Source organism: Dermacentor silvarum, chromosome 8 (genome assembly GCF_013339745.2).
Source record: "Dermacentor silvarum isolate Dsil-2018 chromosome 8, BIME_Dsil_1.4, whole genome shotgun sequence".
NCBI classification, from domain to species: domain Eukaryota; kingdom Metazoa; phylum Arthropoda; class Arachnida; order Ixodida; family Ixodidae; genus Dermacentor; species Dermacentor silvarum.
Genome location: NC_051161.1, coordinates 21,870,314 through 21,888,395, shown reverse-complemented (window position 1 = coordinate 21,888,395; position 18,082 = coordinate 21,870,314). Strand labels below are relative to the sequence as shown.

Here is an 18,082-nt window from a genome sequence, read left to right as displayed (position 1 = left end):
AATGATGGTAATGTTTTGGTTGCTCTTGTTTTCAATGAGATATGGACCTGAATGGAAACTCTGGTCCAGGTCTTCCCTTTGTTCCATTTCTCTCTCTCTCTGATCCAGGCCACCTGAAAATTTCATCATGCAAAAGGCCTCACGGATGAGACTAAGAAACCAGAATGCCTTCCGAATTAAAATTACTTGATGACAAGTCCAAGAACCCACAATTAGCATCAAGTGAAGATTTTTACCATTGATTTCGAAAAATTAAATAAACAAAATTAGACATCTTAGACAACCATAAGACCTGAATACCAGAAGTACAGCCGATCAGTGATGCTCAACCTGTGATGCCCATAACACTGAATACCGTGATCCAGTGATATTGTAGAGTGTTTTAAATTACCTTCATTAAACACAATAAAATGCTTCAGGGATCAGCCAACACAAGTCGCTAAACTTATGCAGAAGCTATATGTCACGAGACATAATGTGACGCCATCTGCAACTGTAAGGATATTCAATATCAATAAGGATTGTCTAGTCTGAACACACTAAGACACCAGACTGCTACAAAGACCAGAAAAATGCACATGCATTTCATCCTTTGTTCAATCACTTCGTTTATTGTAAATATGTCAAAGCTCGCAGCTCAAACAGCGAGCACATCCGATATTAGTGAAAAATAGACTTCAATCATTCGCTGACCAGCCTTGTGAAGCACTGATGGCATCACAATAACTCCAAGCTCATTTCCTGACTTCCGCACTTTTCTAAACAAACCAAAGTTCCTCATAAAAATCCTATAAAGTACAAAAACATCTGTAAAAAAGATGTCATATGCAGCTCAAAAAATGCAGCGATCAGGTACATCTACCTTAATTCCTTTTTTTTTGTCTCTTTCCAAAACGTCCTGCTGATGTTGCAATGGCACAATCCAACTCGAACTGCATATTGCTGGGTTCTTACAAAAGCAAAATAAACAACGCACTTTTGAAAATTTGCCATTCAGATCAAGATTGGTAGGTTGCTTGAACTTTTTGGAGCAGAGCATCACATGTCTTCTTTGCGTCTCCAAGAAGCATGTTCGTGTTCTCTTTGTAGAAGATTGGGTTGTCGACGGCTGCATAGCCAACGCCTAGACTTCTCTTCATAACAATCACCTATGTGAAGAAGAGAAAGATATACAGCAATCAAAGAGTGTCTGGTAAATGTTGTGCTTGCACTATTACACTATGTGTATAAATTCAGAAATATAGTATCTCGGATCACAAAATTGCACCGGATTGAATTGGTGGTCTTAACTTCCCAGGAAGCCTTCCTTATGCACCGAGCATTTAAATGGATCTTGAACCACCCCTCGGGCATGGTGAAAAAACACAGTCCGTGGATAGCATACACTGCTGTGAACATCTCATCCAAATTTTGAAGTTGTGCGTGGTGCATGTAGCTCACAAGCAAAGCGCCAAGTCACCTTTTTCTCAAACACTCTTTTCAAATGAGGACTTCTCCTCAAACATTCTGACGCTGCCAGCAGCTTTCATAAGTCGTCATATGCAAGATTCCCATAGATGGCTGCTATTGGCTGATAGCTGACATCAAGAAGGGTGTTTGGATCAGTGTGCTTCTTCCTACTGTTACTGTGTACATTTATTGACGCAGTTTAATAAACAGACTGAGGCAAGCGATAATCTGCAAATCTCAATAAAGGTTAACGTAATTCCAGGAGAAACCGTCTATCATCTGCTCATGCTTGGCCGCAGCCGCCTGTGTAGGAATTAAACTTTGCCCACCCTGCGTATCGGTGTTGTAGCTGTTGGGTCTTGCTTAATTTCAATTAGTTTTGAACCCTCAGCTAGCCTCAAACCATACGAACCTTAAGGTCAGACCACACGTACACTTGTGTTTTGCAGAGTGTCAGAACTTGTGCGGTCAGGCCACACTAGTTCTTGTGTTTTGCAGAGTGCCACTGAATAAACTTGCAAAATGGTTGAAGTGTGGGCCACCATCTTCTCGGTCGCAATGGTTGCAAAGTCATTCAAGAAATGTGGAACATTTGTCGGCCTCTATGCCACAGTGAATGGCATCGAGGCCGACATGTTGTTCGTACATAATGACAAGGAGATGCCCAACAATGACGATGATGGAGATTAACTCTGAACAAGCTTCCATTCTATGAAGGCATATCTAGAGGTTTCATTTTTTTCTAATAGTGAAAACTGGGGGCATGCTGCTTTGTTGTTATAAGAATAAGATGCATATTATCATTTGAGTCCCCATAATTTCCTTCCCTTGAACTCGTACAAATTGAGAGTAGATTGTGCATTAAAATTGGGTAAATATGGTATGCACATACCATAATTATCTGACATCCAACACAAGGTCTAAACACTGTACCTTCTTAGAGTTCCAGACCCTCAAGACTGGCATTCCAGCGATTATAGAGTTCGGGTCCTCCTCAGCTGCAGAATTGACAGTGTCATTAGCACCGATGACCAGGACAAGGTCTGTCTTGGGGAAGTCTTCGTTGATCTCATCCATTTCCAAGACGATATCGTAGGGCACACCAGCTTCGGCTAAGAGGACATTCAATTGACCTGGCATGCGGCCTGCATAAACATACACATTTAAAATCGCCACATCGTCAGCAATATAAGGGATAGCCCCTCAAGGCAGAATTAGGACCAGCCTGCCTCCAAGGGTGGACTCACAATATAGACGAAATGGTCGTTAATTCCAAGGATAGCGCACGACATGGCTAAGCAACACCAAAGTATGCGGCACATAAGCGCGCCACAGATTAAGACATTCATGTCCCAGTTCAGTGTCACTTGGCCACATCACACTTAGTGTGCAGAACTAATCACAATACAGTCATCGACTAATTTTTCGGACTTGCCTGATATTTTGGGTGCCTTCACGGCACTTCCAAGTACCCCATAAAGATACAGTAGACTGCTGTTAATTAGACTTTGGGTAATTTCATTTTTCAGTTAATTCTATCCTGGCCGAAGGTCCCGGCCGGTGCCCATGCATTTCTATGGGCTCAAACTTCTGTTATTTTGATCCTAAAATTGGCCTTCGCTGAATAATTCAAACTTGACAATTGTGCACGCACATGCCTGACCCCTATGGTGACCCCAGCAGCGACACCTTTAGTGGCAGCGTCCGTCTCGGTGGAGCTTAGGGGACAGTGAATGTGTGGAACACACGTAATCTCCCGTCAAAAACGCCTATTTTCAGCTTCCCCTAGGAATATTTTCAAGCAATAAGTGTGGCTCACAACGTACAATTGCTGTATTTGCAATATTCTAACACATGCTTCCCCCCCCCCCCCCCCCAAAAAAAAAATTAGGCCTAAAATTGCCTGTGCGGTGCAATCATACAATACCAAAACTGCATTTGCAGCGTTCGTATGCTTTACAGCATAACACATGCATTGCAGTGACCCTGACTTCAGGAAACTGGCCGCCATAGTGCAACCCATATTGAGACCATTTTTCTTGCTAAAAAATCAGGCGCGCATTAGATTGCTACTTTGTTTAGGCTCTTTAATGTGATTTATATGTTAGTTTTCTACAATGGACACATAGAAGGTGGGCATGTGTTTGATATAGGGCCGTTTTTGAAATTTGTTTTATATCTATAGATAAATAAATCAATAAAAAAGAATTGCGTAAATACTTTATTTTTGGCTTGAGGGGAGCGTTTGCCGTCTAGGTTGACTGCCGAATTTCCAGGCAGCCGCACTGTAACCAGTATTTGGTGTCCCGCAACTGCACTATAAGCAATACGCATATACATAGAGCGCTATGGGAAAATGAACGGGAGTCTGAAAAGACCGTATTATATACGGTCCTGCACTATAAACGGTTACGTTACAAGTGGTCTATACTGTACATGCTTTATTTATCCTTTTGCCCCGTCTGTCTTATATTTTCAACTCTTCATAAAATGAAGTATCTGTGTTCAACTCAGCTACAATAGCTGCACATGTTCACTCAAAGAAACACTGAAAAGACAGCTGGCCCGACAAGGGAAAGGAGCATGACCACAGCACAATATTCATACTTTTCAGATGTCGATCACAGCCGACCCTTGGCAAAGATACCGAGACCACTCCCGTAAACACTAAAATACTCCTGTTTCATGAACGCTCTGCAAGGCCCTAAAAGGCTAGGGTTCATGTCAGCCGATCGGTAACAAAAGCCTGCAGCATGTTCCAATGAAGGGAGGAAAGCATGCCCCCCTATCATGCTCTACTCATTTTCGATTCAGCTGGCTTTGCACAGAGGGCAAACAGAGCTGGACAGGGGAGAAGCCCTTCACGTTACCTATGTCGTTCAGCTGACAACCCATAGCTTTTGCTGTACTGCATGAAGCTGCATGATGGAAGTATGGCATTGTTGCAGGTTCCAACTTTTACCATGATGATACTGGTGCTGGACACCAACAACACTATTTTCAGACAGGTAGGGAGGCACTATGACTGTCACTTAAAAAATTTGCAGCCTTCTTGCATCCCTCATTTTGACGTTGAAGGTTCAGGACAAATGCCAAAGTGTGTGTGAATCAGGCCCAAGTCTCACCAGCAACAGGGTGAATGCCGAAGCGCACATTCTTGCCAGCCGCCTGCAGAGTCTTAACCATCTCGGCCAGTGGGTACTGGGCCTTGGCAACACAGAGGCCATATCCAGGCGTGATGATGATGTCCTTGGCATCACGGATCATAGCTACAGCCTCGTCGACATTGCACTCGGTGTGAGTGCCCGTAATGGCCATTGGCTTGCCTCCACCGGTGCTAGAGGTGCCATAGCCGCCGAGAATGACATTGGGAAGTGATCGGTTCATAGCCTGGGCAGCAAAATGAGGACAGTTAGACAGCCCTTGATAAGCAATGAAGTCATGCACAAACACCACCACTAAACAAGAACTGAAGCCTCTTATTTATAAAGACACTCACTGGCAATGTGTTATGTCATTAAAGCTACTGACTGGCTGATAATTAATTTAGTGATTAATTGATGAGCTCCTAAAGCAACACATGCATGATGGATGCTGTAGTGGAGGACTTCGAATTAATTTTGACCACCCAAGGTTCGTCAACATATGTCCAAAGCATGATACACAAACATTCTTGCATTTACCCCCCAGTGGAATGTGATCGCCGCAGCCAGAATTTGCATTCACGACCTTGTATTCAGCAATAGAATGAGGGGTTTAACTGTATGTGTTATGCAAAGCCACAGTTGTAAGCGTGTCAAAATTCATGGTGCAGTTCAAGAATCAGGCCCCCCAAATGATTTCTAAGAAAGGAAAAGGTATTAAATCCATGAATGCACTGACCTTGCACATAATGTAGGAGAGGATGGCACCAGATGAACCAATGAGAGCACCCACAATGGTCATGAGATTGTTGTTGAGCATGAAGCCCTCGGCGCAGAGTGCCCAGCCAGAGTAACTGTTCAGCACAGTGATCACCACAGGCATGTCAGCACCTGGAAAGCAGTGCACACAACAATGTAATGCCTTCTTATGAATCTTGCATAGCTGCCACTATAAAAGTTTATTGACCCTAGTTCTTGACTGTAAAACGGTTTCGCAACAGATGCTATGCAGTTATATTTTAGTACTTTATGATAATTCCCTCCATAGGAACTGCATACTTTAATAGCAACTTAAGGAAAGGGGGAGAGAAATACCATGAGTGTATTTTTTTCTTAGGATAAACTGTTAAGACAAATTGTTTCCCATATCCAATACTTTTAGCATACTTCTGTTAAACTGAGCTCGATGCAAGACAAATTTGCAAGGTCTTTTGTGCCTACCTTAATAAAAGGAAGTCCAATGTAAATAGTAAAACGGTCAACTCGCACAGAACCTCCACGTTCTGAGCAATGGCCACTGTGGGTGCTAGCTTGGGGCCTACATTATAAATGCAAATACGAACAAGGCACTAGACTGAAAGAGTTGCATGACAGAACAAATCATCCACAGTTTCTCCGATGGGAGAACCTGCTTACATGTGACAATGTTCCAAAAGCCATAATTGCCATTCAATTTCGCAACTAACAGGTGACCCACAGAAATAATCTTAACTGGTTGTCCCATGGTTATGCTGTAGCAGCATTCAAATGCACGCAAAACAGGAGGAGGGGGTAAAAAAATATGGCAGAACTCATCTACAATGATTGTCCAAGTTATGCGAGAACCCCCCACCACCCACAAGTGTGCGTCGGTATCAAGGCGCAGCACAACAGTGGATGTGCTCTTCCCTTCTACTGTCACATGTATTCCATGCCCCCTTCTCACCTGTTGGCATGGTGCCCAGGATAAGTACTCGCTTACCATGCTGCAGGCCCAGGTTCAATTCCTCGTGGGGGCTACATTTTCTTCATTCTTTTTATGCGGTTATCATATTGAGGCCAAAGTGCGGCAGCCAAAGAAATGCTCTCGCATTTAAAACAACAAATCAATAAGGTGCACCTCCAATGGCTGAAGTGAGCGTGAACCCCATGAGAGTGGAAAGAGCCGCAGTGGTTCCAAGGCAGCCGAGGCCAGCGGTGAGACTGTCATCCATGAAGTAGTAGGCCATGGCACCAATGTTGGCTGCTAGGAGACCACTGTTGAGCACGTGACGGCCAGGAAGCAGAAGGGGAGCAGAGTTCAGAAGCCCTGCACATAGACGTGACTCAGTGCACGAACAACATTAGGCCCTAGCCATGTGACAGAGTATGCCGGTCACCACGGAGGAAACAATAGGCTTCTTTTGACTACCCCCTAACTTGCAGTACTTTATTCATTTATTTGAATCCTGACAATACATTGAATTTCATGAGTTTCATGGCACTAAAGCTAAAGGCAAAGAAATATGCACGACCTGGCTCCTAGCGCCACGGTAACACAGAACACAGCCGAAATGCATTGAATTTCATGAGTTTCATGGCACTAAAGCTAAAGGCAAAGAAATATGCACGACCTGGCTCCTAGCGCCACGGTAACACAGAACACAGCCGGAAATGCAGGAAATGCAAACAAAACATGACACATGACCAATGGTACAGTACATTGCATACAATAAAACACCATGCAAATGCCTCCGACTCGCACCGAAATATAGGCACGACAGCTTAACTGACACTATGGGCATGTCCATTTATCTTGAGGGTAACTGGTGTTGTTCCGACTTAGGTAGCTATGAGTGCTTAAACAACATCCTGCTCTTGCCCCAAGAGTGACGACTCTGGGCGAAGCCCCTTCTTGTGGGCATAGGAATGCATCTGTGTGAATGTCAGTGGATCAAATGCTAGCACAGCAACAAGCACAAACCCTTGCATATGAAGACTAGAACCAGCGCCAGAAGAAGCCAACGCTGCTCCTGAAATGTCTGTGAACACTTAGTTACATCAATTAGAGTTGGTATATATGACATGGCTTCTACCTATGTTTGTTATTTGTGAGGGCTGTTTTAGAAGTCTTTCAGTTTCCATTCTTTTTTCTATCCAATGCTCTGAACATACCCTGAAGTTTTCCATAGGCAACAAGAGAACCGCTGAAGGTGACGCCACCGATGTAGGTGCCCAGGAAGAGAGCTGTCTTGATCACATTTGCCGCTTCATCAGTTGCAAAGGTAGGGTAGTCCACCATGTATGTGGCAAAGCAAGTGAGCACAGCTGCCAGTCCCACTAAGCTGTGGAAGGCTGCCACTAGCTGTGGAAGGTCAGTGATCTCAATCTTCTTGGCCACCAGCAGGCCAATACCAGCACCTGTTGGCCACAGGGAAGGAAAACAGTAAGCATCTCCCATTAGGAGGTCATTAATGTGGCAAAAGCATGACGGATCACAAATTTAACAAAACACGCCAAATACGATTGGGACCTGTTTGTATCCAACACAGATATTTTTTACATGATTAATTACATGACAAAAGAAGTAACCACTTGAGAACCACAAATGTATAAGATAGGACTTGTGGCTTTATATAGAACTCAACCTGCCAACAGATTTGAAGATTAAACTAATTAAAAGCCAATCAAGTAGGTTTATTAGATGTAATAGACCTACTTGAAGATCTCATAAACTTACATGGCTCGTGTTTGTTTTATTATAAAAATGCAAGTGTTCCACAACCAGAATAATTTCATAGAATGTTCACCTTCAAGCCAGCAGATTATGTATTTAATAAAATATATGCAGTGTTATGCCCCATAAAGGGTGCTTTCCTTTAGTACTCAAATCACAACCTACAATGCTTACTGCACTGCTTGCTTTCTACCGGGTGCATTTCTCTCTCTCCTTTTAAGCTGCACCGAATTTTAAAAATTCGAGCAATATCAATCACGGTGACATTGTATTTACCAACTGAATATCTAGATTCGCAGCCTATAGAAAAGGAGTAACTTGAGCAGTTATATATGTAATAAATAAGCTGTGGAATGTTTTTAATTATCTATCTTAGGTGGCTGAAGCAACTAAGCAGTTTTGCACCTCTTCTTGACATTATCTAGCTGAGCAATGAAATTTTAAATAAACAAGCTCTTGTGACAGTTCTGCAAACAAATAATATTCATATTCGAAGGCTCACTGAGAGTGAAACTGACTCAGAAAATGAGTGCTTATGATGTCAAGCTCACCAATGGCTGCCAATGTGGACACTTGAACGATAAATGTCACAATGGTTTATATTGCTCTTATTTTAAAAACTTAGTGCAGCTAAAAGACAAAACAAAACAAAAATTAATACCTGATATATTTGATTACCAAAATGTTACTTGATTAAAGTTCAAGGCCCAATAAGCATTGGAATGAGGCAGTATGCAGCACATGCTGGGCAAGAAGTTCGATGGCTGAGAAACAAGGGCCATGTTCAAATACTGACACACATATGTGTTTATCTTTTTCCGGTGGCTACATTTTCACCGGCTTACACATTATCACTCGGTGCAAGACGCGCCTGTACGTATCAGAGCATTCTGGATTCTTGCAGCCGATTGTATCTGCTGTGTTGTTGCAGTACCTACTGTAATCGGAATGAATGTGTGATGTGAAAAGTGTTGTACATTCTAGAACTTGTGCGAGTGCCAGCGATTACGCTGGAACGTTCGATGAGTTGCAAGTATAAATAGCCAACACTCACCCCTATTGTTGTGCCTGACTTGTTTCGCTGGACACAAGCTTGCCCAATAAAGAGCAGAATTCCTCACTCACAGTTTTGACAGTGCGTCGTTCTTCCCCGTCACTACAATGTGACAATGTGCTTGTGAGCTTGAGAAAAGCACGCAGAATATTCCATCCAAAGTGTTTCTTAAAACCGCACTCAAGCGTTAATTTTAAAAATGCAGTTTCCACATTATATTTACGTAATACTTTACAGTATATTAATACTGTTTAATACGGTAAGAATTGATGAAACTGGTCATAAACTGGTCACTATAACTTATTACAGTAAGACCTTGATATTTTTTTTTATTTATTTTTATTTATTAATACTGTCAACCCACAATGGGTCATTACAGGAGTGGAAAGTACAGAAAGAACAGAGAAAGCGGTACATTCCTTGGCAGGTAGTGGAACATCATGTTACTTGGCAAAAGTAACATGCGGTATGGATCACAACATTACACTTGTATTACTGTCTTCATAGTTCAACAAATATTCTGACGGATGAACACTTTCTAGGAAACCACTACACAGGTATGCTCATAAACAAAATAAGGCCACAGGGGACAAATTATGTAAAATATATAGACTTGACCTTTTCCTGAAATTCACCAATTGATGATAGTTTGACTATAGTGTCTGGTAGCCCGTTCCATTCATTGATAGCCCTAGGGAAAAAACTAAATTTAAAAGAATCAATAAAGACAGAGGGAGGGGGAATGTACATACTGTGCCTGTGTCTGAAATAGGTGTCAGGTTGGATGATAAAGTATTCGTTTTTATTTATGCTAACGAGATCGTGAATGACAAGAAAGAGAAATTTCAGTCTTTCGAAGGAAGTTCTAGATTCTAGAGAGGGTAGATTGGCAATTTTATTAAGTTCTGAGGGGGAGTCATGGCGCCGGTACTTATTATAAAAAAACCTTAAGGCGAGGCGTTGAATTTTATCAAGTTTAGATTTATTCGTTACCGTGTAAGGGTCCCATATTATTTTGGCGTACTCCAAGATTGGTCTAATTAACGTTTTGTATGCCAGAATTTTTATTTCAGGAGTTGCGCTGTGAATGCGTCTTCTTAAGGACCATAGTGCATTGCGTGATTTGGTACACACGTCATCGATATGAGCATTCCATTTTAAGTCGGACGCAATAGTAACACCAAGATATTTATGAGCGGAAACCCTTGTTAGGGAAGTTTTATCAATGGAGTATGTATGAAACGGAGGTTTCTTTTTCCTCGTGACCGTCATGACAACAGTTTTTTTTGTGTTTAATACCATTTGCCACGTGTAGATTGAGCAGTGATTAATGAGCAGTGATTAATTATGTTGGTACCGTTAGGGGGCCATTTCTTCCAATGAGAGTTGTGAATTTAAAAATACGTACAAGTCGAGGCACAATTAAAGTTTCACCACGCAAAAAGACTCGTGGCAGTGAACACACACACCAAATTATCATATTATAAACAAAAGGAGTAAATGCCAACAATCTCCCCCTGTTCGCTGTACCTTGAGCAGTAATTAGACTAAATTTTACTAAGTAAAACCAAGTCCAGATCTGCTCATAAGCAGAACTAAGATGCTCTGCTGAAAAACATTGCTATCACTCAACAGCAGACACATATGACATGATAAGCCAACTATGCTGGCCACAGAGTGAAAGTTGTTTAGTACCTTGCAAACTTTCCTTTCCGGAACTCACCAACAACAAACAAGCCGCTAGACAATTTTACACGCAATTCACAACAAAGTCCAGATTTGCTTAAAATGAGCTAAACAGGTTGCCCTGCCAGGAATCACTGGGTTATCGCATGACAGTTGATTTGTAAGGCATCCAACCATGCTGACCACAGATCGAAGGCCATTCAGTACTCTGCAAACAAATTCTTCCAGCACTCACCTGCACCCATGCAGGCCGCCACCTGAGTGGCCAGCTCAGGTGTGAGGTCCATGGCACCAAGAGTGGCCGCTATTCCTCCCGACACACCCACCATGCCCAGAGCGTTTCCTAGACGGCTCGTCTTCTGAGAGGACAGGCCTGCCAGGGCACCAACGCAGCAGAGAGATGAGCCCAAGTACATCATCTGCTCCAAGTCCGTGCAGCCCTGGGACACAGCCGTACCGTATGCACCCAGGAATGCCAATGCTAGAAAGGAGAGCAGAAACGTACTGCACAGTGAGCGACGGGGCCGAAGGCATACAAATATGTGGGGTTGACATGCTCATGGCAACAAAGAAAACAGGCAACCCACCAGCTAGCCGAAATACTTACATGGAATGGTTGCTTATTGGAGACAGTGCCTCAAATAATCAAGGAAGCCAAGGAAATAAAGAAAGTGACACCTGCTTTGGCAGTGTCCTAGGAATGCGGGCTATCAGACTTCAGATCTTCAGAAAGGGTGGATTGAAGCCAGGTATAGTACCTGAAAACTACACCTGTTGGGTGGCAGGACAAGAAGTTTGCAGAGACACTGCTGCAGCTCCTGCATGATGCAGAGTTACAAGCCTTTATTCGATTTTATTTTATTCCCCATATGCCTTCAGGGCAAGTCTTCCTGAAATAAAACAAGTTACACTCACTATGCAAGGGTACTGAGTGAATGTTTGCCTATGCTAAACAACTAGGCCCAAGTCATTCGCGGGTGCAGTTCTGTGAACGGAAGCATGTCGAAGTGATCCTGTTCACCCAAGCTGGCGCCACGCTCTGAAGCCAAATGGAAAGCCTTACAAGGACATTCCCACAAAGCGTACCAACAAGCGTGTGGTTGGTCAGCGTGCACCAATGTTGTGTAGTCCAAGAGGAGACGGCAACTTCCTCTTGTGCCCGAGCCTATCCATGCTGTCATCATCATTATCATCAGCCTATTTTTAAGTCCACTGCAGGACGAAGGCCTCTCCCTGCGATCTCCAATTACTTAATTGTGGGAGTCATGAGGGAGGTAGTGGCCGAATACTGCACCAGGGAGGCCAATACCCGCTGCGGTGGCTTAGTCAGCTAAGGCGTTGCGCTGCTGAGCACGAGATCGCGGGATCGAATGCCGGCCGCGGCGGCCGCATTTCGATGGAGGCGAAATGCAAAAACGCCCGTGTGCTTGCGTTGTAGTGCACGTTAAAGAACCCCAGGTGGTCAAAATCAATCCGGAGCCCTCCACTACGGCGTGCCTCATAATCAGAACTGGTTTTGGCACGTAAAACCCCAGAAAGAAGAAGAAGAAGGGAGGCCAATTCCTGTTCTGGTGAGGGAGTGACTTTGATGAAGCTGAGTGGGCCTGCCTAGTTTGGTTGCACCTGAACTAGTATAGCCCCACTAGCTCTCGGCAATATTTTTTTTTGCCGGTGTCAGGCACCACTCCATGCCTGAAAATGTAATGGACTGGAGTAGGATTCGAACTTACGACCTTCAGATTTGAAGTCGGGTGTTCTACCTCTGCTCCACGCCACCACCTCCATGCTGTCAGGTGGTGCTAATTTAGAAGTCCTTGCACTCTTCCAACTGCATAACTACATCACCGGCTAGCACCATCGCGTGTCATGCAGAAAAGCCAAATGACAGAAGATGCGAGAGTCTCGCAAGGCAGACTGACGTTAGAAGATGCCAAGAGGGTCTAGCATCCCCACAACAAATATTCCGAAATGTTAGAGGACATTCTAATCACTTGCTGAGGACATTTGATTAAATAAGCTCACCCTAATTTAAGTGCTGCTTGAACAATAACACTGACGATATTGTTGACTGGTTTAAGATCTTTTGGAAGAAGATTCTTCCTTTGGTTAGCATTCATGCACCTTCCGCGGGCTATGTATGTTTGTATCTATCTAGGTCACTGGGCATAGTGGAACCCCAATTATACAACTTTCATGGGACCACAAAAGACCGTCGTATAATCCGGGCATTATATAATCGAAATACTAAGAATATAGGCAGTGACACTCAGTCTTGCCCAAAAAACGAGTACAGACTGCCTGAATAAGCCCGCGGCGCGAACCTGCACTGCTCCAAGGAAGGTAGATTAAATTATGAAGAAATTACCGTATTTATTGATGTAACACGCATATTTTTCATGATTTTCGTTGCTTGAACTAAACCCTCGCGTTACAGTCGAATAACAGCAAAATTGGCCATTTTAAAACACATGCTCTAAATCCCGCGATTTCTAGCACTATGTTGGCAACCTGTAACTTTACGTCTTGATTCAATCTATATACAAGTCGACTGAAGTCGGAACTTGTTTTTGATTGGAATCAACACTGTTTTTGCTGTGCTTGTGCCTTGTTACGATGCCGCAATACCCTACGGCCTTTTGCAGTTCGACTCCGTTCAGTCGCAACGTTATGACGACACAGCGCATTCAGTATGACGGCAGCTTCGAGAGACGAGCAATTTTGATGGCCGAGGAGCTGGGAAAGTCTGCCGTGGCTCGATGTCGACGAACTGCCGATGGCGGGACCAGCGGCAGGCCCTCTTTAAGTGCGAGGCCAGTCGGAAAGCCTCTGTGGAACCTGAAGTGGCCTGGTACCGACCCCGAATGAAATGTTGTGCGGTCTTTGAAGATGGTACTTCAATCTCAAACAAGCTCAACGGCTTGGAAAATGACTTGATTCTCAGGCGATCACATCTGGAGATAGTTTCAGTTTCGCGAGACTCTGCTCGTCCCGGCACCGAACCCCTCGAAGTATACTGCTGACAGCGCTCTAGGCGCTGATAGCATGCTTAGGACAGTGCCAGAAACACTTGGTGGGGACGTTTTCAGTGCAGTCACGGGAAATTTCGTGAAAGTGAACCTATCTACGAAAGTGATCGACCCGAGACAACCGTTCAAGGGAAGCCCCGTCACCTCTTCGGACGACGATGATGAGTGAAGAGAACAAGTTTCCGAATTGCGATTCCTTGAATAAAAGTACCATTTCTTTTTCCATCCATCTCGCGTTACATTCGCGGTTTTATTTTTATCTTGCGTGACTGGAAAGTCACCCCTCCCGTTACAATCGCGGTCGCGTTACATTCGGGTGAATAGGGTACTGCACACCCGTTATCAGCCAGCTGCAGTGTGTCATGCGCCAGCCTGCGTGTGCTTGGGGCTTTTTTCGTTTCTTTGTTTTCTCGGACGATACCGACGGAGGCGTCATACGAGGCGGGGTCGGCGTAAAATTGCATCGTATAATCTAGGTTTTTAATGTATTTCTATGGGGGTTTTGTGGGGAACAAACCAATTCGTCGTAAAATGCGGGTCATCGCATAACCGGGGGACGTACATTCGAGGTTCCGCTGTAGTAGGTGGTCGAATGGCTAGCGCATCCGGCTGCTATGCTAAGGTAACGCGGTTTGAAACCAACCATAGAACCAACTTGAATCACTGATTATGTGGCAATATGTACGTATGTGCTGCTCTTCAACCAACCTCTATCACGCCAACATGGGTCACTGTAGACGCAGGACTGGGTAAGTACTGCTGTTCGAAGAAACTGACGCTGACTTGGAGCACTAGGTGTGTGCCGCTCGACCTGTGCTGGTCTTCAATGAACCTCTTTGATGCCACCTTGGTTACTGGGTATGTGCTAGTAGGTGCGCATTGCTCTTCAATGAAAGTGTTTGATGCCAACTTGGGTATCTAGGTGTGGGCTACTGGTGACGCGCCGCCCTACAATGACAAGAAAGATCCCTTAAATTACTCCGATGCTGAGCAGAATCGAACCCACGTCACAAGGGTTCCTCAAGGACAGCAACCTGATACATTAGCAGGCGGTGTCATGAATGCACTGGGTATGTGCCACTGAGTGTGTGGTAAGCGAGGGAACAATTCTCAGGGTTCGCAGGCACTGGCGTGCTATGCTTCTCATCTCGGAGGCAACGTGCGGACTTCTCAGCAGTGCCACTAGATGGCATGATGTGTCCAAAATGAAGCGCAAGAGAGGAGCCTGGTTGCCACATGATGTGTTTCTCGGCGTTTGCATGCACCGGTGCACCATGCGTTTTGGAGGGCACTTGCAGACTTCGCAGTGGCGGCGCTAGATTGTGCCGAGTGTTCTTAGGGAAGCGCGAAAGGGGAGTCCAGCCGCAGCACACGCCTCATACATAACTTGTTTCAACGGTGGCAATACATTGTGTCGCTATATTGATTCAATGCTGACGCATTACCATCGACAGCCATCTTGAGATGGGTTCTGCCACAATTTTTTCTTAAAGAGTTATGCAAGTTGGCCATTCAGTGCCATGCGAGCATACATTTACAGCACCTGTAATGATTATCTTAGGAAACAAACCGTGTTTCAAAAAGGGAACAGCCTTCATTCCCTCCATAACAGGACTTGTAACCACTTGATGCCTGACAGCATGCAAAGTTCCCATCCTGAGTGGCTTGGCAGTAAAAGGTAGTGCTTAGTTTTGCACATAAACCAGCAAGCTTGAATGGTTTGGGCGGAAACAACTTTATTGAGGTCCTGCAGAGCTTTTGAAAGCTCAGTCAGAAAATTAACCAAATGGTAAATAATCAGGTCTGGAATTCTATGTGACAATCAAACACCAACCGCAAAATCTATATGGTGCCCTTCTTCCCTTCACTAATTTACAGTATTTATACTAAGTTACTGTAGCAACAGCAATATGATGACTATTTTTTTGGCACGGCATACAACGCGCGCGCGAGCCGCACACTCACACACATACGCACACACGTACATGCGTGCACGCACACAGTGTGCAACATACTTAGCCTTACCAGGTATGCCATAGAGATAGTTGTGCTCCTTGGGGTCAGTCGGCCGACGGAACATGTCCAGCATTCGCTGGGTGACAAGGAAACCACCAAAGATGTTGATAGGTCGAGATGAAGGCTGCACCAGCAGCCAATGTCTGTGGCACTGTGCCCGGCATGACACCACCACCCATAAGCAGCAGACCGCCCACAGCCGTGATGCCAGAGACAGCGTTAGTCACGGACATCAGTGGCGAGTGGAGAGCGGGCGTAACACCCCATACCGTGTGGTAGCCTGCAAGGAGTGAGGAAAGCCCGTGCTGATTAAACTTGTTGCGAGTTTGTAATCCATTTAGCCTATATTATGCACTAGTAGTGAAGCCTCACTACCATTTAACCTCTTCACTACCTAAGGCAATGTAGGCAGGGAAATCAGTACCTGTCCTTAAAACTTTATTTCACACTATTTAAGGAGCCCACATAAAAAAAAAAAAAACTGGCGGCATAAAAAAACATTTTGAAACCAAAAAACCATGTCCACAAAGCTGTGAAAACATTTCATGAGCTGCTTGCAGCCATTTTCTTTTTTCTTTTTTACTGCAGCCTCAGCCGAGATATGGCATCCTCCTTTGGAAGCAAGGTAAACCATGATTGCAGGCTGAAAAAGTCATGATTTGGATGCCTCTGAACATTTAGCTGAGGCATACTTGGCTTTAGAAAAGGAGTCCGCAAACGTGGACACTGGTAGCGAACAGGAAGATTTGGAAAACGCTCCCAGCCATCTTTTTTTCACAGCTACATTAGCCAAGGTACAGCTTCCTCCTTCGAAAGTCAAGTAAGCAAAGGTCTAGACTGAGACAGGTACGTAATTTTAATGTGTTGCAACTTTTCGCTCAGGAGTACTTCGCTTTAGGAAATCTGTCCACAAATGTAGACACTGGTAGCTAAGAGGTTAAAGTGTTTGCTAAATTCATTTGATCACTATATTCTCTTTGTCCTGGTTCTCCTTTGACCAAATAATGGAAGCACTGGTCATTGCTGAAGCATATAGAGTGCCAGCTGTGTCTGCCATCGGTTCATAGTTGTACACAAGGCTGCCGAAATGAATTAAGAGTGGCAAACAACAAAACCTGAACTAATATCCATACTCAAATTAAAGTTATGCCTGGAATGAACACAATGTGATACTCCCAAATGCCACCCAAATCCCTAACTCAGCTCCAAAGTGAAGAAAGAAAGAAGGCCAAGGTCACTGGTTTGGAACAAAGAGATCAAGACATATTTAAGTGCCCAAAACTGTTGCTACTGTCTTTCTTTTATATTAAACAAAACAGTACTTGGATTTAATTATGGCTTCCAGCAGCTTATTTTTTTCAACACTTTCAGGCACTACTGGGGGCCTTCTACTCCAATCGACTGATCTTTGAATGACAGGCAAGTGCTGCAAAACATGCTGCCAAATTTTGGCGAAAGTAGACACTGGAAAATAAGAAACCCGGGAACATATGATATGCCAACATGCTTTTGTTTCTGAAGGAGTTGTGTGACACAGAGTGCTTAGTACAGCATACCTACACCACCCCGAAAAAAAAAAAAAAAAAAAAGATGTTATGATGTGTTGATCAACTTACCAACGATTCCTGACAAGCCAAATATTGTGGTCATAGTCGTGAAGGCCGGATTTGGGGAGATAACCCCAAGGCCTACAACAGTGCCAAGGCCTGAAGATAAAAACAAGGCAAGCTTCATTATTAAGGCTTTCATGGGAGGAACTTACTTGTGCACTGTGTTAACATAACAAGAAACATATATTCACAATGCACTGTGTTAACAAAGCTAGCTTTGTGCTCAGTGGCTTCAGGCTGCATTGAAGTGGATGACAATTTTTTTTTCTTTCATAGTCAGGGCTACATATATATATATTAAAAAAGTTACGGAACACATCACAAACAGCGGAGAAATGAACTCTTCGGCACAGAACCAACCTGCTGTGTAGACAAGAGACTTCTTGAGCGTTTCCTTGAAGTAGTCAGGCACTTGGGCCTCTTTCTGTGCAATGCCAGATGGCTTGGCTTCAGTTACGACAGGTTTCGGTGGTGGTGGGGGTGCAGCCGATACTTTAGGTGGGGGCGGTGGCCAGAGAAGCTTTCCTTCCTGAAGCACTATGGAACCACGAACGACCTCGTCGTTCAGGTCAATGTAGAAGTGGTCCTTGGAGCCTGCACGAGATTACGATGAGGAAGAGTGT

At 44.2% G+C, this 18,082-nt stretch overlaps 1 protein-coding gene across 1 annotated transcript in view; it reads right to left on the bottom strand.

Moving 5' to 3' along the window:
* Positions 1-573: 573 nt before the first annotated feature.
* Positions 574-18,082, bottom strand: part of LOC119460782 (NAD(P) transhydrogenase, mitochondrial-like) — a 34,827-nt gene continuing 17,318 nt past the window's right edge. Inside the window, 11 exon segments of the mRNA XM_049671794.1 lie at positions 574-1,148; positions 2,383-2,594; positions 4,575-4,839; positions 5,332-5,483; positions 6,472-6,660; positions 7,506-7,751; positions 11,043-11,288; positions 15,859-15,958; positions 15,960-16,129; positions 17,466-17,555; positions 17,820-18,053. Of these exon segments, the coding sequence (XP_049527751.1) occupies positions 999-1,148; positions 2,383-2,594; positions 4,575-4,839; positions 5,332-5,483; positions 6,472-6,660; positions 7,506-7,751; positions 11,043-11,288; positions 15,859-15,958; positions 15,960-16,129; positions 17,466-17,555; positions 17,820-18,053 (2,054 nt within the window). The 3' untranslated portion in view covers positions 574-998.